Raw genomic sequence first — 22,125 nt, 5'->3', positions numbered from 1 at the left:
TAAAATTTTATTTTTTCTCCTTCTCTATCTTTTGTGTTTCTAGCATTTTCAGTTTTTACTTGCAGTGTTGAGTCGAGTATTTTGATTTTCTAATCAAATGCAAGTTCGAGGACAGTGAACACAGGAGTGATAGATGAATGGGACTTGGTATAAATTAATGATGAACAGCAGAATTTTGGATGTGCTGAAGTTTATGAATCATGGAGGATACTAGGCCAACCAGGACATGTTTAGATGTTTAGATTCCCTACAGTGTGGAAACAGGCCCTTTGGCCCAACAAGTCCACACCGACTCTCCAAAGAGAAACCCACCCAGATCCATTTCCCTCCGATTAATGCACCTAACACTAATGGCAATTTAAAATGGCCAATTCACCTAACCTGCACATCTTTGAATTGTGGGAGGAAACTGGAGCACCCGGAGGAAACCCACGCAGATACTGGGAGAATGTGCAAATTCCACACAGACAGTTGCCCAAGGCTGGAATCTAACCTGGGTCCATGGTGCTGTGAGGCAGCAGTGCTAACCACTGAGCCACCGTGCCACCCCTCATGTTTGGAACAGTCAAGGACTTTGCCTACAAATGAACTGAAGAAAGGGCTTAAATGAGAGTTGTTAAAAAATCCATATAGATGATTTTTGTGATGTAAAGTATATAATATTTGATGAACAGCTCAAAGTAAAATAGGATATGAAGATTGCATAATATTGGTATTCACCCAAGGGATGGAATCACAAAATTTTAAATGTGTGCAACACATTGATTGGAGTTATCACATATAACATAAGTTTTACCATTAAACTAAAATCCTTTTCTCTTCTCCGCTAGGTTTCTTTATTAGCCCATTCACGGACTGATGAAGAGCGCCCTCGTTGCCTCAGTTTATTGAACTGCGCTCAGAATCTGACTCAGTTAAGCAAAAAGAAACCAAATCCATCTGTCGACCAAAGCACCAACTGGTTTTCCACGGTTTGTAAAAATGTTTATAGTGTCACTCGTCATGATTCAGACCAGACTGCAAACTTTATGATCTGACTGGGGACGAAATAAAGTTTTAAAGTTGAAAGAACTGATATTCCTAACAGAATACAGCTGCAAAACTCAATGTTTTTAAACAGCAATGATAAACTTCACTTTAAAAGTTAGAATAGTAGTGCTATCTGCAATACATGTGCAACTTTTTTCTAACATCCAGAATTAACAAGTGGTAAACATAGATCATATATTGTGATTGAATACACCACAGTGCACATCAAATAGCAAATGAAATCAAGTAAGATCCCAAAGATTTTCTGAGCTACTCCCCCAAACATTGATGACATGATGGTCATCAAAACACATTAGACTTCACAAGGAATCATAATTCTTCACTTTTATTGATCTGCCTTGAGACTGCCCCTCAAAAGCCATCCATCTTGTATTGCCACAATGACTTGCACCTGTTCTAATCAATCACTCCCTCCTTGGTCCATACTTTCCCAGACTCTGAAAAATGCACTCCATCACTTATTCACAAGCATGAGTCAACTTTTTCGCCCACATCAGCTTCACCAAACTAAAAACTGCCACACGTTTTGCCTGAGCTTTAATTTAGCTCAGATGCACCAAGCAAGTACTGCATATGGCTTTTCGACTCTCATTGTCTCAACTGCACTTCTCTTAATACAAACCATCAGCCTTCACATTCTCACCTTCTTAGGGCTGCTTTTGAGTCCTAGTGCCAATTTGTGTCTACCTGCAACTTCTTAGAACCTCTTCCTGAGTTCGTCATAACAACACAGCTATCTCATTGCTCTTGATTCCTTCCCTACCAGAAAGCTAAAAATCAGTACTCACAGCATGGAGTCTGCCCCTGTCTATTTCTCCAGTTATCTGTTTCACAACTCCTTGACCTTCAGTCCTGTTGTGAGGAAAGATGTATTATATATGCATTTAAGAAATTAGTTTAGTTTGACTTCTGAATAGAAGGTTCAAAGTTTTTGCTTAGAATAACCTGGAGTTTAATTCAGAAAGTAGAATGGTTTGCTCTGGCAGAAGAATCAAGTCAGTCAGGAGAACTAGTCACTTTAGCTGAAGTGATTTCATGTGGAATTTTCATGCTGGAAGAGTTTCTTTTGAAACCTACAACTTATTCATTTTCAGAAAGGTTGGGCCACCAGATTTGTGCAAGGTTTATGCCATCAGATTGCGAAAGAAATTGTTTTGAGATAAATGTTGTCAACAGTTTAAGGGAAAGAAACTGCAAAACATCAGTTAATTAAAGGTTTGAGAAACTGAAATAGGAGTGCAATTTTGTTTTGATGTTTGTGTTAAGATTTTTCTATAGATTTGGTGTTTTGTTTGAAGTAGTAAATGTGCTGTTGTTAAAGAACATCTGGAGACGTGTGTTTCAGTGACTAGCCACCATGGAACCCAACTGCAAAATTCAAACCAGGTTGCTTCTTGGGATTAAACATGTCAAATATTGCTATCAGCTGAGATCACAACATTGTCTGCATTCTTTTGAACTGTTCTTTTGTGACCTGCCCCGAAACTGTCCTGAGTGACCAGTTAAAAATCTTGCAATATGCCCACACCTGTTGTAGGGAAGTATTGAATGTTATCATCTAACCAGTCTGGAATTAAGTGTGATACTTTTCAGCCAAAACCATCTTCCCTGGTACAATTACGTATGTAATGAATGGATTTCATCACATTAAAGTTGAAAAGTAGCACATTTACTATAAGTTCCTGACGGTGCAGAGTTCTGTTGCAGAATAATAGTCCAATTGAAAATCTATCTTACAATAGTTTAATAAACTGTTTAATCTACAATATTTATACACAAATCTGAGATCAACAAGGTAATAGAGTAAGATGTATAATACCATGTCCAGTTTCCCCATTTTATTTCAATTCACTTTATTGGCAGTCAGTTAATAGAGTTATTGCTTGCTTTTGTATCAGGAATTTTGTGTTAGTGTTGTTTGATGGGGATTCTGACAAAGGGGTTGCATGACTGAATTGTTGCTATTTTGGAGCTGCTTCTACAGTTCTCTGATTTCTCTCTCGATTGCCAACCTTCCTGGTTGTTGACAAGAATCGATGCTCCAGGGATAACAAAAAAGCCAAGCCATAAGCTCTGTATCTGAATGCACATTGCATTTTCAACTGATTTGATAGCGCTCATAGAAATGTACAACACAAAAACAGACCCTTCGATCCATCTAGTCCATGTCAACCTCGTGTCATAAATTTAGTCCCATTTACCAGCGCTTGGCCCATCTCCTTCTAATCCCTTCCTATTTATGTACTCACCCAGATACCTTTTAAATGTTGTAACTGTACCAGCCTCTACCACTTCCTCTGGCAGCTCATTCCAGACATGTACCACCCTTGCGTGAAAAAGTTGCCCCTTTGGTCCTTTTAAATCTTTCCACCTCACCCTAAACCTATGCACTTTAGTCTGGACTCCCCCAACCCAGGGAATAGACCTTGTCTATTTACCCTATCCATGCTCTTCACGATTTTATCTCTCACTCCTCACATTGAAGTGACTAAATATGTTCTGATAGCTATTATGGAGACATGGCTGCAAGATGTCAAGGATTGGTTTCTGAATATTGAGATGTATATGGTGTTCAAGGAGACTAAGAAGCTAGAGGAAGGTCGATCTTTAACACTTCAAATAAAGATGGTATTGGTGTTACAGTTAGAAAATGACCTTTGTTCAAGAGATCAGCATGCAGTATTTGTTTGGCTAGAGGAAAATACTCAAGAAAAGAAATCTCTTGGAGTGATCTACAAGCCCCTGAACAGTCACCATGAGCAAGAAGTATATAAGAACACACATAATCAACATTTGATAAAGGGATAGTGAGAATTATGGGTAATTTTATACTGCATATAAACTAGAAATAGTTATTTGCTTTTATGAGGAGTTCATACAATGGTTTTGTGATAGTTTCTTTGAGCAGCATGTTCTGGAATTGACCATAGAGGAAGCTAACTATTGTGTAATGTGTCACAAAGCTGGTCCCTTCTTTCTAAAAGCTGTTCCTTTTCTCAAGGATACTGTGTCCTTGGTTTTTTCAGAGGGGTCATAAACCAGCTTCCAGTTCCGATTTGGTACTGATTTGGTACAGAGATTAATGGATATTGAGGGGCCTTTTTGTTTATATGTAAACAGATGAGACTTCAGGCCAAAGTAGCCATGTTTTAGAAGTGACCTGTATACTGAAAGGGGAGTAGTCAGCTCTCTAGCTGAGCGGTTCAGTCCAGAATTAGTTAGGAGTTCAGCTGTGTGGAAGAAGGCTCTTTCTCTTTCTGCCCTTATAACTTCAACCTGTAAGCATCTGTTCCAATTTTTAACTTTTTTTTTAAAGAGTGTTTGCTTATAGGGACTGTTGTGTGAATTTGGAATAGCATAATTAAGTCTAGTTTGGATAGACTGAGTTCTTAAGGGGTTCTTTATTCTGTTCTTTGTGTTTCATTATGTAATCTTGTGAATAAATTTCTTTCTCTTTTAAAACCTGGTAGTCAACCTAGCTAGCCCACTCCGGGTAATTTTCACTGTACACTTACCAAAACAAATTGCAAAGTTATGGTCTGGGCTGCCTGCTCAAGAATGTTTTGAGTGGTCTGACCTAGTCCATAGCAAATATGACAGGCATTTGGTTGTTGCTTTGTCATTATATGTTTGAATTTTATATTGGGTATTTTAGACTCATATTTTAAACTTAAATAAGGGCAACTATGTCAACATGAAAGCTGAGCATAAGAACTGGGATATTAGGCTCAGTGATCAATAGAGATGCATTAACAGACATCTAAGAGCATATATCTCAATATTCTGAATAGGTATAAGAACAAGGGGGAGGTGATGGCCGAGTAGTATTGTTGCTAGACTATTTATTAATCGCATGACCCAGGTAGTGTTCTAGGAACCTGAGTTCAAGTGTTCCATGGCAGACGGTGGAATTTGAATGTACATAGTAAGTATCTGGAATTAGTAGTCTAACGATGACCATGAAACCTTTGTCAGGAAAAACCCATTTGGTTCACTAATATCCTTCATTGAGAGAAACTATGAATTCTCACTTGGTCTGGTCTAATGTGATTCCAGACCCACAGCAATATGGGTGTTACTTAACTGCCCTCTGGGCAATTAGGGATAGGTAATAAATGCTGGCTTGATCAATGACACTCACATCCTGTGAATAAATATTAAAGAAAAAAAAAGTACATTTCTACTATAAAGAAAATGAAAAGGGGAAGACTTTCCATCCATGGTTAACAAAAGAGATTAAGGAGACCATCAAACCTAAGAAAATAATAGTGGCAGGCTAGATGATTGGCCAGAATACAAAAAATCAGCAGAGAATGACTGCTCATCAGGACAAATAAATTAGAACATGGGGGAAGCTAGCTAGAAATGTAAAAACGGGGAAGACGAGTTTCTATAGGTATCTGAAAGTGAAATGAGTAAGCAAAGTGTAAGTTGTTGTCCTCAATGTGGTGAGAATGGGGAGTTAATATTAGATGATAAAGAAATTTTAGAAATAACAAATAGATATTTATTTAAGCCTTAACTATAAAGGATACAAAAACATCCCAGTGATTTTGGTAAATCAGAAAGTTCAAAGAATGCACTGAGCAAATTGCAGCCGCAAACTGAAGAAGGTTCACAAGAATGATCCCAGGAATGAAAGGCTTAACATATGAGGAATGTTTGAGGCCTCTGGAACTATACTCAGTGGAGTTTAGAAGGATGGGGGGATCTGATTGAAACTTTCAGAATACAGCCTGGACAGAGTGAATGTTGGGAAGATGTTTCCATTGGCAGAAGAGACGAGGAGCCGAGGGCACTGCTTTAGAGTCAAGGGAAGACCTTTAGAATGGAGGTAAAGAGGAACTTCTTTAGCCAGAGAGTGGTGAATCTGTGGAATTCATTACCACACAGAAGGCTGTGGAGGCCAGGTCAATGAGTATATTTAAGACTGAGAGAGATAATTTATTGATTTCCAAGAGAATCAAAGGTTATGGGAGAAAGTGGAAAAATGAGGTTGAAAACCTATCAGTCATGATTGAATGATGGAGCAGACTCAATGGGCTGAATGGCCTAAATTATGCTCCTATGTCTTATGGTCTTAGAGTCATTTGTGCTATGAATGAAAGAGAGTCTACATATTCGTGAAGACTATTGACAAGCTTATACATTAAAATCTACTGTGAAAAATGGCACCTTATGATTTAGAGGGTAACATACTAACATGGATAGGTAAAAAAAGATTATGCAAAAATGTTTTGTTTTCTGAATGGCAGGATGTGATGAGTGGGGTCTTTGCTGAGCCTTTAATTTCAATTTATAACATTGACTTAAATAAGAGGATCAAAAGCATAGTGGCTAATTTTGCAGATGACACAAAGATAGGGAAGGTAGTGTGTTGTGAAGATGACTTAACAAAGATGCGGATCGATGTAGATATGTTAAATGACTGGGCAAAAGATTGGCAGATAGAGTATAATGTGGGAAAATTTTGCTCACAGCAGAAAGAATAAAAATTTAGAGTATTATTTAAGCTGTGAAAAACTGCAGAATGATGAGATGCAGGGGAATCGAGGTGTTCTACTGCATGAATCACCAAAAGATTAGTCTCCAGGTAGAGCATTGTATCTAGAAAGATAATGGAATGGTAGCCATTTTACAAGAGGAATTGAATATAAAAGTAAAGATTTTATACTTCAGTTATACAGGACAGCAGTAAGACCACATTTTCAAATACTGCATGTAGTTTTGATGTGCTTATCCAAGGAAAAATGTAAATGCACTGGAAGCGGTTCGGAGTGGGTTTACTATATTGATACCTGGAATGAGCAAATTGCCTTCCAAGGAAAGATTGAACAAGTTGGGCTTGTTTTTACTACACATTAGAAGAGCAAGATGTGGTTTGATTGAAATTTATAAGATCAACATAACTTGACATGATGGAGTTAATGGTATAATCCTACCTGACATTATGATTGTGAAGTCAGTTCTCAGAATGAAACATGGTTTGATAGATCCTTTTTTGGTTAGTTAACAATTACTAAAACATGGTCATACAAGACTGCAGAATTTCTTTAACAATTGAACAAAAGTTCACGAAACAATTAATGAAAACGAAACTGTTTAAGTACAGAACATTATTTAAAATTGTCTTAAAACACACTCTTAAGCAAATCCTGTTTCCTGACACTATCATTATTATAGAGACTCAAATCTGGAGAAACTATCCTCAAAATCAAATCTTTATGTTTGACTTAACTCGGCAGTTCTTTCCTGTGACCCATGTAGTTGTCTTACATGAATACTCTCAAAACTGAATCCTTTGACTTTATCAACTTCTAATACCCTGCAAATCTCTAACTAAACACTTCTGATCTGGAAGTTACACTTTTTTTTTATTGAGCTGTTCTAGGCTCATTTCTAGGGGAAAAAGTAACTATATTTGCATCTGAACCTAGTCAGGTCTCCTCAGCACTACCCAAAAATTCTAATCTCTGGTTTTCTTCAGCTAAAATCATTCCTTGATTATCCAGAATTGAAAACAAATCTTACAGCCTTCAATGTTTATAATTGCTATCATAAACCAGCATAGTATAAACAATTTTCCATGAACATTCCAGAGTCCTCACTCTCAAATACATATTATATCAGGTCACAGTTACAAATGAACAATCTGACTTATTTCTTCTTTTAAAACTACTATGTAGACATATCACTATTTTAAAATCCAAACTGATATTAATATATATATGTAAATCTCATCCCTCTCAGCAGAGGGTGAGTGAGAATAACTAGAGGATACTGTTTTGAAATTAGGTGTCACCCTTTTAAGAAAAAAAAGTGGAATTTTTATCTTTGAGGATTATGTGCCTTTGGAACTGTCTGCCTCAGATGGTGATTCTGAAGAAATCCAGCTACTCTGGACCTGAAATGTTAACTCTGCTTTCTCTCCACAGGTACTGCTAGACCTGCTGAGTTTTTCAAGCAATTTCTCTTTTTGTTTCTAATTTCTAGCATCTGCAGTTCATTGTTTCTTTTCTACACTAATTCCCTATTAATCCCATTTTTCAGCACTATGCCCATAGCCTTGAATGTTGTGATATTTCAGTTGCTTATCCAAGTACTTTTTAAAGCTCATGAGGTTACTTGCCTCAACCACCCACCCAGGTAGTTCCATTCCAGACCCCATCATCCTTTTAGATTAAAACATTTTTTTTCTCAAATCCCCTGTGCCTTTCATCTTAAAATTATGATACCTTGTTCATGATCCTTTAACAAAGGAGAATGGCTGCTTCCATTCGGCCCATAATCATCTTATCAAGTCCCCACTAACTTTCTTTGCTCCAGAGAAGCTCTCTGGCTATGTTGAAGACATCTTGAAACCCATTGTACAGAGGACCCCCAGATATAGATTTCTTACAGAAACTCAGCACCCACAGACCAATCAAACTAGGAACATTCCTCATCACAATGGATGTTTCAGCACTCTATGCCTGCATCCTCCACAATGACAGCATCACGGCAACAGCCTTGGTACTCAACACCAACAACTACCAATCTCCGAGCACTGTCCTACAACTCATCTGCTTTATCTTCGATCACAACGTCTTCACCTTTGACAACCAGTTCTTCATTCAGACACATGGAACACCCATGGTCTCCCAATATGCCAACATTTTCATGCACAGGTTTGAACAAGACTTCTTCTCTACACAGGACCTCCAACCAACACTATACTCCAGGTACATTGATGACATTTTCTTCCTCTGGACCCATGAAGAGGAGTCACTGCAAAAATTACACAGTGATATCAACAAGTTGCATCCCACCATCAAACTCACCATTCTTGGACACATGAATCTCCATTAAGAATGGACACCTCAGCACTTCACTACCGCAAACCCACGGATAACCTCACGATGCTACACTTTTGCAGCTTCCACCCGAAACATATTAAAACAGCCATTCCCTATGGACAAGCCCTACACGTAGACAGGATCTGTTCAGATGAGGTGGAACATGATGGGCACCTGGAAGTACTCGGATGCCCTCATAAGAACAGGGTACGATGCTCAACTCATCGATTGCCAGTTCTGACCTGCCACAGCGAGGAACTGTAATGATCTCCTCAGGGGACAGACACGAGCTGCAACCGACAGGGTACCCTTTGTTGTCCAGCACTTCCCAGGAGATGAAAAACTATGCCATGTTCTTCGCAGCCTGCAACACATCATCAATGAGGATGAGCTCCTCACTCAGACCTTCCCCACACCTCCACTTCTCGCCTTTAAACAGCCTCAAACAGATCATTGTTTGTAGCAAACTGCCTGGCTTTCAGGACAATACCATACAACTTTGTCATGGTAGACGCTGCAAGATATGTCAGACTGTTGACACAGATACCACCATTACACGTGAGGACATCTCACACCATATACATGGCAGGCACTCATGCGACTCAGCCAACGTTGTTTATCTCGGACTTTGGGACAGACAACAACGAAAGGTGGCCAAGCACAGGCTGATAGCAAAGTTTGGTACCCATGGGGATGGCCTCAACTGGGACCTTGGGTTCATGTCACACTACAAATGACCCCATTGCACTATACACACAGACAGGTGGGGTGAATTTGTACTTGCAGAATTGCATTTTACTTTGCTCAAAAGCTGCATGAATCCATGTAAGACTCTGTAAATCAGTTTTTTAGATTAGAATCAGTCTGCCCATTGTGGTACAGACAGCCTCACAGGGAGTTAACACCTTCAATACCTTATCTGGGCCGACATGACACCAATTGTTAAAGTGCACTTGAGAATGTAACTTTTAAAAAAGTTTTTGCAGCTTACATAAGAAAGAACTGAAAAAACATGGTCATTCTAAAAGATGAGAGACTTTACAAACAATCTTTTTCAATACATAATTTCAGTTACCTCACACTGAAAACTTTTGCTATAAATTCTGTATCTTGCAATCTTATTCTCACAATCACCTGATGAAGGAACAGCACTCCGAAAGCTAGCGCTTCCAAATAAACCTGTTGGACTATAACCTAGTGTTGAGTGATTTGTAACTTTGTACACCCCAGTCCAACATCAGCATCTCCAAATCATGACTTCATTGATAAAGGCAAGTGTCCCATATGCTGCCTTAACTACCATAGAAACTTAAACTTCCACTTGCAGAAATTTGTGGACAAGCACCCCAAGATTACTCTGTGTTCTTCCGACCTTCTGAGTGCCCTGGTAAACCAGGACTTGCTGTAAAGTCCTAATACACTTCAAGAAATTTATACAACCTATTCAAACGTATGACTTATTCATATGACCAGTTAATTACAAAGCTATCTAAAGTGTTCATTTGTACTGCAGTTTTATAAATGGTAGCTCAGTTGTTAACAATACCTATATCCTATCTCTAAATCATATGTCCTTTTATATTTTGATTTGCATTTGGTACACAGATTACTACGTTAAATTTAGATGGACAGAATCTTTCACGGCTCACAAATCTAGATAGGCTGGAGAATTTGCGCTGGGCTTCTTTTAATAACAACATCATCCATAGATTTGAAGGCTTGGATCACTGCCTCCAACTTGAAGAACTTTCTTTGGAAGACAACTTTATTTCTGAACTTGAAGGTAGTGGTTGGTTTTGTACAGATTTTGTCATTCTTTTCAGATTTTATATTTCATTCTCCTTGTAATACTTGGTAAACAAACTTTATCATTCCAAAACCAAATTAGCAGCTTTTACACTGAAGTAAGAGCTTTTCCAAGCGAGCATGTTGAGAATCATGTGTTTGCAGTTCAAGTCTCAACTAGACATGAACATACAGTCAGCTGAGGAGAATTTAAAACTAGCTGCTGATTTGTTGATTGAAAGCGGACATAACATTTTTTTTATTCTCTTGGGATATGTAGTGAGCCATGGATACTGCCCAATTCTTCTGGTGTTGTGATATTCATAAGACCATACACCATTGCAAGCCAGCTCCTGTCATTCAATATGAGCATGCCTGATCTTGTACTTTAACTTGCTTTTCTGCCTGTGCCTCTTGATCCTTTGATTTCCGGTGAGAAAAATCAATTGATGCTAGTCTTAAGTATACTCAACAATCAGTCACTCACAACCTTCTGGGCTAAATTAATTCTAAAACTTCACAACCTTTTGAGTGAAATTTCTCTCAACTCAGTGCTAAATGGTTGTCCTCATTTTGAGGCTTCGCCAACATAGGAGAGTCCATAGAATCCCTGCAGTGGAAACAAGTGGCCCAACAAGTCCACACCAATCCTATGAAGAGTATCCCACCCAGCCCATTCCTCCCCACCCAACCTTTCTCTATAACCCTGCATTTCCCATGGCCAATGCACCTAACTTACACATCCCTGAACACTTAATGATTTAGCATGGCCAATTCACCTAACATGCACATCTTTGGACTGTGGGGGGAAACTGGAGCACCTGGCAGAAGCCCACACAGACATGGTGAGATTGTGCAAATTCCATACAGCCAGTAGCCTAAGTTTGGAACATGATTTATGTTCCCCAGTCATGGAAACAATCTCTCAGTATCTTATCTTAGAGAGCCCCTTCAAAACTCATTTTCAGTGGAATGAGCTCTCATTCTTCTAAATGCTAAATAACTTTTTTGTCACCATCCCTCTGCTATATGTCTGGCATGTATAAAATTGGGATAGCTCTCTTGGGGACTTGTCAAGCAACAACCTGACATAGTAATGTATGATGCAATGAGCCTAACTGACCATATCCCAGACCTCATGATTCCTATCTCTGGGTATGTCCATTCCCACCACCATGGCAGACTCACCAGAGGTGGCAGCAATATGATTCACAACTGGCATCTGTCTTGTAGGTCCTCAGCACTGACTCCAGACCATGTACAGCCTCATGGCAGGTTAAACATGATCAAGAGAATCTGCTGATTTTGACCTACCACTTCCTTCTCAACTGATTATTAATACTTCTCCATGTTGAACACCAACTGAAAGAAACACAGAGTGGTAAGGGTACAGAATATACTCTAGGTCTGCAGCAGATGGTGAGAGAACCAACAAGAGGCAAAAACGTACTTGACCTAGCCCTTTCCAGTCAACCTACCACAGATGCATCTGTCCATGACAGCATTTGTAGGAGTGACCATCAACCTTGTGGAGATAAATTACCAACTTCACATTGAGGATCCTCTCCATTGTGTTGAATGGTAATGAGCATAAATTTTAAACTTATCCAGCAACTCTAAAGTGGCATATACAAGGCACAATGAGCCATCAGTAGCAGCAGAATTCCATTGAACCATGATCTGTAACCTATTAACCCAGTATATCCCCCAGTCTACAATTACCATCAAGCTGGGACCAGACCTGATTCAGTGAAGTGCAGGAGAACATGCCAGGAGCAGCACAGACAAACAGAAACAAGGTGCAAGCCTAGTGAAGGCACAACACGGGGCAAACGGCATAGAACACAAAGAGACAAGTGATCATTCACTGTATCAGATCTAAGCTCTGTAGTCCTGCCACAACCATGGTTGTGGTTGTTAATGGTGATGGTCAATAAAACAACTTGCTAGAAGCAATGGATGGATTTTTTTTGTTTTTTTTTCTAATTGAATGTAATTTTTTTGAAATTCCCGTATCCATGGAATTTTCTTTCTTTAAGTTTAAGAAATTTATTTGAGATTGGAATGTGCCACTTTCAAACTTAATATGGAATTCAGTTGTACTATAACCCTATTGCAGAGCCTCTTTTATTATGCGATTGCTAATTAAAACTGCCTAATTAAAAATGCGAAATCTAAGGATCTAAAATAGCTCTATTTCCTATTGGTTCTAGGACATATTGTTCTAGGAAACTGTTGCAAAATAATTCTACAGACCCATCTTCCAGACCACCTTAGCCAATTTGATTTGTCCAATATATACAAAGATTAAATATCAACGATTATTCTGTTGTCTTTGTTTAAAGCTCCAATTAGATTTTGCTCCATTCAGTGGTGTAATTACGATTGGGCCGACATAAATTACCCGTATCAGTGTTATTCCTAAACTGATTCTACTTTCTGAGCAAAAATCCATTCTCACTAATGACCTTATGTCATCATTTGTTATGAGGGCTAATCTTTCTTTTAAAATGCTTGACCAGTGAGATGGGCACATTCTAACCACAGATCTTCAACGTAATTTACCTAGTGTTACTTGAATCATTATATGATAAATCAAAGGTTCATTCTTATATTATAATATTCTTTAAATCTATCAAGTCTGGGCAATTGTAGAGACAGTAATTGGCAATTTATTTGATGGCAGTTTATGTGAATTGATTACTGAATTTGCCTACATAACAATGATGACTATACTAGTAATTAATTAGTTGGATTTTGGGGCACCCTGTGGGTGTAAAAGATGCTCCTTGATCCCTGCTGGGTTACTGTTAACTAATTAATTTTTCTTGCAATTAGGGATTTCAAAGCTGATGAAACTGACTCGATTGAATCTTGGAAATAATCAATTGAAAAGTTTGGAAGGCTGTGGTCTAGACAAGTTAACGCATCTCCACTATTTGTCACTAGAAAACAACAACATTTGTTCACTACGCTGTTTACAGAAAATATACACCTTAATAGAACTCTACTTGGGAAACAATCTCATAGTTAATAACTGTGAAATCTACCATTTAAAGGTAAATATACTTCATACTTTGGTAGACAATTTACAGTGCAGAAATTGGTCTTGTGTTCTGCCACATCTGCATTCTCTGAAAGAAATATCCAATCAATCTCATTCGCTATCCTTGACTCTAATCTTTTAAAATTTTCTTTAAAATAATGTGAAATGATGGACTTTGGAAGAAACCACAAGAAGAGGTATTATCAACGAAGTGGTAGACTTTTAAAGAAAGTTCAAGTATCAGAATGATCAAGGGATTAATGTATACCAAGCTTTGAAAGTGACAGATGGGTCTTCGATGTCAGAATAGAGTACGAAAATGCGAAAGTTGCATCATCACATTTTAGGAACGATGTCATGTCTTTGGAGAGAATCTAGAGAAGACTTAATAGGTTTGTGACAGGGATAAATGACTTCAATTGCATGGAGATCCTAGAGAAATTAATGTTGTTCATCTTAGAGCAGAGCAAGATAAGGAGATTTTTAATAGAGAAGTTTAAATTTATCCGGGTGTTTTGGTTAAATAAAGGACAAATGTTCATGCGAGCAGAAAGGTCAGAAATCAGAAGACACAGATGTAAAAGGTGATTGATGAAAGGAGGTGAAATTTGCAGTAACTTAAGATGGTCTGACTGCACTCCCTGAAAGAGTGGCAGATGACGATTGAATAGTAACTTTCAAATTGGATGAATTCCTTTTGCCTTCTGACATGGACACAGTTGCCCAAATGAGCACCTCCTATGTTTATGATTCTATAATTAATGCGCCTTTAAAAGTTGTTATTTCAGTTTTGACAATTATTTCTTGCAGAACATTCAATAGCATAAAAATGCTGTGAATTTGTAGAAGATTAATTCATCTCTTTAAAACTGTGAAATGTGTTACTTTCCTTAATGGATCTTTTCTTTTTTTTTAGGGAATGGAGAATCTTGTAATATTGGACTTGTATGGGAACCCATTGGTTTGTAAACAGGAACACTATCGCCTTTTTGTCATCTATCACCTACCTTCATTGAGGGCTTTTGATGGAAATGTAGTGGTTAGTATGTGTTCACTCCTTATTAAGGTGGTTTCTTTGTTTATTAAATTATAAGTTGAACATACTTTATAATATTCATGTAATCGTCTATGTTCACGGGTTAGAGTATTTAACTTAAGAAAGTATTTAACCTCATCAGTGTAAACTGAGTTACCTAATTTCATGGGGTGAGAACAGGATTGGATCTGGCTGTTTTATCCCTGTAATCACATAGCACATTGAAACATATCGTCAAGGCTTGAATATAAATATTCACGAGGAATTGGAGGGAAAACAGCATTCAGGGAACTGTGCCATGCCAAGGAGTGATGCTTTTAGGAGGAAAATGCAAAAACAGCTCCTAAAATATAGAAGTTCTTTGTTTCCTTTTCAGTGATGAATGTAGCTAGTTCAATCCTGCCTCAGGCGACTCTCTGTGAGGAGTTTGCACATTCTCCTCGTTTCTGCGTGGGTTTCCTCTGGGTGCTCTGGTTTCCTCCCACAATCCAAAAATGTGCAGGTTAGGTGAATTGGCCAGGCAAAATTGCCTGTAGTGTTAGGTGAAGGAGTAAATGTAGGGGAATGGGTCTGGATGGGTTGCACTTAGGCGGGTCGGTGTGGATCTTAGATTAGATTACTTACAGTGTGGAAACAGGCCCTTCGGCCCAACAAGTCCACACCGACCCGCCGAAGCGCAACCCACCCATACCCCTACATTTACCCCTTTAACCTAACACTACGGGCAATTTAGCATGGCCAATTCACCTAATCTGCACATCTTTGTGACTGTGGGAGGAAACCGGAGCACCCGGAGGAAACCCACGCAGACACGGGGAGAATGTGCAAACTCCACACAGTCAGTTTGTTGGGCCGAAGGGCCTGTTTCCACATTGTAAGTAATCTAAATTAATCTAATCTAAAAAAAGCAAATATGAAAAATGCATGGTTGCCCCGACATGGCAGCAACAATGTTTAAAATTGGTACTCATTTTACCTCAAATGCAAAACTAAGATGTAGGTTCAAGCTAAGTATCTGGAGGAAAACAGTCAGGCAGTCAGTAGTGTCATAACACGACAATGAATCCTTCTGTTAATTAAACCAAACACCCAGAAAAGCTTACCTCGCCTCGTAACCTGTTAAAATACGAGTGATCGAGAACTCCCAAATTCCACTATTTAAAGAAAATAATATTAATTAATTCTAAAAGTGAACATTAAACAACAACTATACATAATTCTAAGCCCTACTTTCTCTTATCTGCTTATTATCTGCCTCCAACTCCATAATAAAATGCTGTTCCAATCAGACACTTACTAAAATTACAATAACTTAATTTCAAAACCACACAACTGCTGTGGTTTTCTGTGACTTCACTCTTCCGGCTCCGGAATTCCCTGCTTCTTCTTTCTTTTTACTGCAAGAATGTTTCTTATGAAAATGTACCTTTGATAGAGAGTGTTTCCTAATTTTTTGGATCTGTGTTGCTGGCAGTTGCTCTCTCTCCAATTTTCAAAATGCCTGCATTTTTATATCCCCAACATTGGATCGTCTCATTGGTTGGATGTTGGCAAATCAATAAATTCAAACTCTATTGGGTTTTAGTATCCTGGGGGATAATTTAAACTGGTTAAATTTGAATTGTTGTCAAAACAGCAACCAAAACTGAGGTATCCATTTCACAGTCAAATGTTACATCTTTTCAATTTTCCAGTACACTCTGGGACTGCCATCTAGTCATACAAAGGTGCTTGTAATCTCTCAGATGAGAACAGCATTCATTCTTGCTTAAAGGTACAGTAAATGCCTTCAACTTCATAACAGTAGCTGTTTCTATAAAATGGTTTGAGAGTTAAATGGAAGAATAAGTTATTAGGTATAATGTAAAGAGAATGTTTTAGCACAGAACTACAATCAAAATGACATATTAAAGGCAGTCAATATGGATAAGATTCATAAAAACAGATGAGATTTTTTTCAGTGGGTTGTGTGATTTTGAAACTCAGATGGCACCAGAGGCAATAAAGCTGTTGAATATTTTTAAGGCTGAGGTGAATAGCTTTTGCTAGGCAAAGGAATCAAATGTCATTGGACATATCACAGATATATTGCGGCGCAGAAGGGGGACATTCAGCCTGTCATATCTCCATTTCTACCAACTCTCCAAATGAGCATTATGACTAAGTGCCAATGTTCTGCCTTTTTTCCATACCCATGTGAATTGTTGGAGTTCAAGTAATCCTCTAACACCTTCTTGACTGCCTCAACGGAACCATCTCAACCATATTTCCAGGTGGAGTATTCCAGATCTAAAGCACTAATTGTATGAAAATATTTTCTGTCATATCACATTTGCTATTTTTACAAATCCCTTTAAATCTGTGCTCTCAAAGCCTCAATATTATACAAGCAGAAACAAATTATCCATATCTAACCTATTCAACTATTTCACAATTTTAAAAACTGATATCAGATCTCCTTTACACTGCCTTCTCTCCAAGGAGAACAGCCTTAACCTATCTTCATAACATCCTGGGGTTTGCCATTGATCAGAAACTAAACTAGACTTGTCATAAAAATCATAGATTCTGTACAGTGTGGCAAGAGACCATTCAGCCCAATGAGTCTGCACCCTCCAAAGAGCATCTCGCCAAGATTCAGCCTCACCTTATCCCCATAATCCCACATTTACCAAGCTGATCCATCTCATCTGCTCCCTGGACACTGCAGACAATTTAGTAAATCCAATCCACCTAATCTGTACATACTTGGACTGTGGGAACAACCGGCGGAAACCCATGCAGACATGCGGAGAATATGCAAACTCCACACAGATCCAAGGCTGGAATTGAACCCGGTTCTTTGGCGTTGTGAGGCAGCAGTGCTAACCACTGAGCCACCGTGCTGCCTATATACTATAGAGTAGGTCAGAAGCTCAGATTATCACAATTGCTAACTCCGCTCCTAACTTGCCAAAGCATTTTCTGCTTTTATTTTCAGATCTCTAGCATCTCCAGTACTTTGCTATTGTTCCAGGATACTGTATGCTTTATTTACTGCACTCTCCACCTCTCATACTTTGAAATATATATGCACATACACATGCAGGTCCCTCCCATTTTTCACTATCTTCGTAGTTCGCAATGCTTCCAATTTTTTTTTGTCACTTGCAAACTTTGAAACTGTTTCCTGCATGTCAAAATCAAGATTAATAGATATTTGGAAAGCAAAGGTCCCAATACTGACCCTGGGGGAACTCCAATTACAAGCTTTTCTCCATCTTGAAAATTCATCATTATTCTTTATTTCTTATTACTCAGCCAATTTTGTATCTATGTTGTTACTGTCCCTATTATTCCACAGGCTATAAGTTTCTCACAAGTGTGTGTGTGGTACTGTATGTCTCTGCATAATCTTCCGAATCAGCTCTTCTTTTTCCATGTGACTACTATATCCCTGCCAAATAATTGTATTTGGGAATTATTCCATCTACATAAGTTAAACTGACTGATCTATATAATTGTTGGGTTTATCCTTATAAACTTTTTGAACAAGTTCATAGTTTTTGCAATTCTCCATTCCTCTGGCAGATTGCCTGAGTCTAGAAAGACTGTATTCTGGTCAGTGTCTCTGCTGTTTCACCTTTCACTTCCATCAATATCCTTGTATGCATCTCATCAGTCCTGGTACCTCATCAACTTTAACTCCTGATAATCTATCCAACACTTCTAATCTATCCAATTTGAACCCTTCCAATCACAGCTTACTCGTGAGAAGACATGACCATGGAATATCAGTCGTGATCTCATTGAATGGCAGAGCGGGCTTGAGGGGTCAAATATTCTACTTTTGCTCCTAATTTAGATGTTTACAAAAAACCTGAAAATGAGTGTGGGAGATCATGGTGCATGATTAGCCTTTGTCCGCTCATTGTTTCTCCAATTTCTAATGTCTGCTCTTTTGTACCTTTGCTATGTGCAGCATAGTTCTACCTATGTCATCCATTGGCTGCAAGCATCAGTAGGCAGATTTAATATTGTAAGTGGCTAACGCTACTTAAAGGCTGCTTGCATCTTTTGAACGGGATATGCATTGTGCAAAATAAACTAAGCATCCTATACAAACTGAATCTCTGATTGAGAAGAGTGGAGAAAGGCTGGGCATATGAGAGAGCTGACACCAAAGTTTTTTGATTATGGATTTGAAGGACAGATGTCGAGTGATTTTTTTTTCACACAGAGGGTGGTGCCTGTATGACACAAGCTGCCAGGGGAAGTGGTGGAGGCGAGTACAATTACAACATTTAAAAGATACCTGGATCAGTATATGAATAGGAAGGGTTTAGAGGGATATGGGCCAAATGCTGGCAAATGGGACCAAATCAGACTGGGATTTCTGGTTGGTGCACATGAGTTGGAATGAAGGATTTATGTCTGTGCTTTATGACTCTATGTCCTCTATCTGCACTGGGGGCAGGAGACAATCTAGATGCATGCTTGCAAGCCAGTGAGAAAAATAATTATTTGGTTTTGTTTCCATGTATCTACTTACTTTTATAAAATCCAGAATTCAGTTATTGTATTGAAAATATTGCTGTATCACAGGACCATCATAAAGCCGGTCAGGAAGGTAAGTAATTATTATTTAAGAACGTACCTCGACGCCAACGGTCTTTTTGCAGCAGAGAGCGGCGGGAGCTGGGCAGAAGTGAAGTCGGAGCGCAAAGCCGGTCGGGAAGGTAAGTAATTGTTATTTGAGTGGAGAAGGAACCCGAGACACTACACGTGTAGTGTCTCCCACCCTCCCTCCTCTAACCTAAAAAAAAGGTAAGCTACTTGGTGTTCTTGTTTTGGAGACTAAGTGTAGAGTTATGGCAGTGCAGGCAGTGGAATGTTCCTCCTGCAGGACATTTGAGGTAGGGGTGACCACCGATGCTCCTGCTGACTTCATCTGCAGGAAGTGCAGCCAGCTCCAGCTCCTCACAGACCGCGTTAGGGAACTGGAGCTGGAGTTGGATGAACTGAGAATTATTTGAGAGGCTGAGAGGGTGATAGATGGAAGCTACAGGGACATAGTTACGCCAGAGAACAGAGGTAGCTGGGTAACAGTTAGAGGTGGGAAGGGGAGGAAACAGGCAGTGCAGTGATTCCCTGTGGTCGTTCCCCTCAACAATAAGTATACCGCTTTGGATACTGTTGAGGTGGGACGGCCTAGCAAGGGTAAGCTGCAGTGACCGGGTCTCTGGCACGAGATCTGGCTCTGAGGCTCAGAAGGGAAAGGGGGAGAGGAGGAGAGCGCTAGTTATAGGAGACTCTATAGTTAGAGGAACAGACAGGCAGTTCTGTGGACATGGGCGAGACTCTCGGTTGGTTTGTTGCCTCCCGGGTGCCAGGGTCCGAGACGTCTCGGACTGTGCCTTCAGAATCCTTAAGGGGGAGGGTGTGTAGCCAGAAGTTGTGGTGCACATTGGCACCAACGACATAGGTAGGAAGAGGGGTGGGGAGGTCATTCAGGAGCTCAGGGAGTTGGGCTGGAAGCTAAAAGCTAGGATGGACAGAGTCGTCATCTCTGGGTTGTTGCCGGTGCCATGTGACAGTGAGGCAAGGAATAGGGAGAGAGTGCAGTTGAACACATGGCTGCAAGGATGGTGTAGGAGAGAGGGCTCCAGGTATTTAGACAATTGGACTGCATTCTGGGGAAGTTGGGACCTGTACAAGCAGGACGGGTTGCACCTGAACCAGAAGGGCACCAATATCCTGGGAGGTAGGTTTCCTAGCACTCTTCGGGGGGGGGGTTTAAACTAATTTGGCAGAGGGATGGGAACCGGACTTGTAGTCCAGCAAGTAGGTTAGCTGTTTTTCAGGATGTCCAAAAATGTAGGGAGGCTGTGGAGAAGGTAGCACTGACAGGGAATACTTGCGGACACAGAGATGGGTTCAAGTGTGTATACTTCAACGCAAGGAGTATCAGAAATAAGGTGGGTGAACTTAAGGCGTCCTTTGGTACTTGGGACTACGATGTTGTGGCCATCACGGAAACGTGGATAGAAGAGGGACAGGAATGGTTGTTGGAGGTTCCTGGTTACAGATGTTTCAGTAAGATTAGGGAGGGTGGTAAAAAAGGAGGGGGTGTGGCGTTGCTAATTAGAAATGGTATAATGGCTGCAGAAAGGCAGTTCGAGGGAGATCTGCCTTTGGAGGTAGTATGGGCTGAAGTCAGAAATAGGAAAGGAGCAGTCACCTTGTTGGGTGTTTACTATAGGCCCCCCCAATAGCAGCAGAGATGTGGAGAAACAGATTGTGTAAAGGTGCAGAAGCCACACGGTAGTAGTCATGGGCGATTTCAACTTCCCAAATATTGATTGGAAGCTCTTTAGATCAAGTAGATTGGACGGGGCGGTGTTTGTGCAGTGTGTCCAGGAGGCTTTTCTAACTCAGTGTGTAGATTGTCCGACCAGAGTGGAGGCCATATTGGATTTGGTACTCGGTAACGAACCAGGACAAGTGATGGGCTTGTTAGTGGGTGAGCATTTTGGTGATGGTGACCACAATTCTGTGACTTTCACCTTGGTTATAAAGAGAGATAAATGCATGCAAAAGGATAGGTTTTACAATTTGGGGAAGGGTAAATACGATGCTGCAAGACAGGATCTGAGGAGTATAAGTTGGGAGCATAGGCTGTCAGGGAAAGATGTCGTAAAAATGTGGAACTTTTTCAAGGAACAGATACGACGTGTCCTTGATATGTATGTACCTGTCAGGCAGGAAAGAGATGGTCGTGTGAGGGAACCTTGGTTGACGAGGGAGGTTGAATATCTAGTAAAGAGGAAGAAGGAGGCTTACATAAGGCTGAGGAAACAAGGTTCAGACAGAGCGTTGGAGGGATACAGGATAGCCAGGAAGGAGCTGAAGAAATGGATTAGGAGAGTTAAGAGAGGGCATGAAAAATCTTTGGCAGGTAGGATCAAGGATAACCCCAAGGCCTTTTATGCGTATGTGAGAAACATGAGAATGACGAGAACGAGGGTAGGTCCGATCAAGGACAGTAGTGGGAGACTGTGTATTGAGTCAGAAGAGATAGGAGAGGTCTTGAATGAGTACTTTTCTTCAGTATTTGCAAATGAGAGGGACCGTATTGTTGAAGAGGAGAGAATGAAACGGACTGGTAAGCTAGAAGAGATACTTGTTAGGAAGGAAGATGTGTTGGGCATTTTGAAAAACTTGAGGATAGACAAGTCCCCCGGGCCTGACGGGATATATCCTAGGATTGTGTGGGAAGCAAGAGAGGAAATTGCAGAGCCGTTGGCAATGATCTTTTCGTCTTCACTGTCAATGGGGGCGGTACCAGGGGACTGGAGAGTGGCGAATGTTGTGCCCCTGTTCAAAAAAGGAAA

The 22,125-nt window shown here is 39.8% G+C and overlaps 1 protein-coding gene across 6 annotated transcripts in view; it reads left to right on the top strand.

The window, feature by feature from the left end:
* Window positions 1-22,125, top strand: part of lrrc9 (leucine rich repeat containing 9) — a 237,547-nt gene that overhangs the window by 147,782 nt on the left and 67,640 nt on the right. For all 6 annotated transcript variants that reach the window (XR_015757872.1, XM_087989715.1, XM_043697264.2 and 3 more), the window contains 4 exons: window positions 831-971; window positions 10,491-10,668; window positions 13,509-13,729; window positions 14,633-14,755. Coding sequence is in view for 5 of the 6 variants with exons in the window: in XM_087989715.1 (XP_087845841.1) it covers window positions 831-971; window positions 10,491-10,668; window positions 13,509-13,729; window positions 14,633-14,755 (663 nt within the window). In the remaining variant the exon portion in view is untranslated. The remainder of the gene's footprint in view (window positions 1-830; window positions 972-10,490; window positions 10,669-13,508; window positions 13,730-14,632; window positions 14,756-22,125) is intronic.

This window comes from Chiloscyllium plagiosum, unplaced genomic scaffold, assembly GCF_037043375.1.
Source record: "Chiloscyllium plagiosum isolate Xiang-an unplaced genomic scaffold, Cpla_swu_hap1 HiC_scaffold_8, whole genome shotgun sequence".
NCBI lineage: Eukaryota > Metazoa > Chordata > Chondrichthyes > Orectolobiformes > Hemiscylliidae > Chiloscyllium > Chiloscyllium plagiosum.
This window is presented reverse-complemented; position numbering and strand designations above follow the sequence as displayed.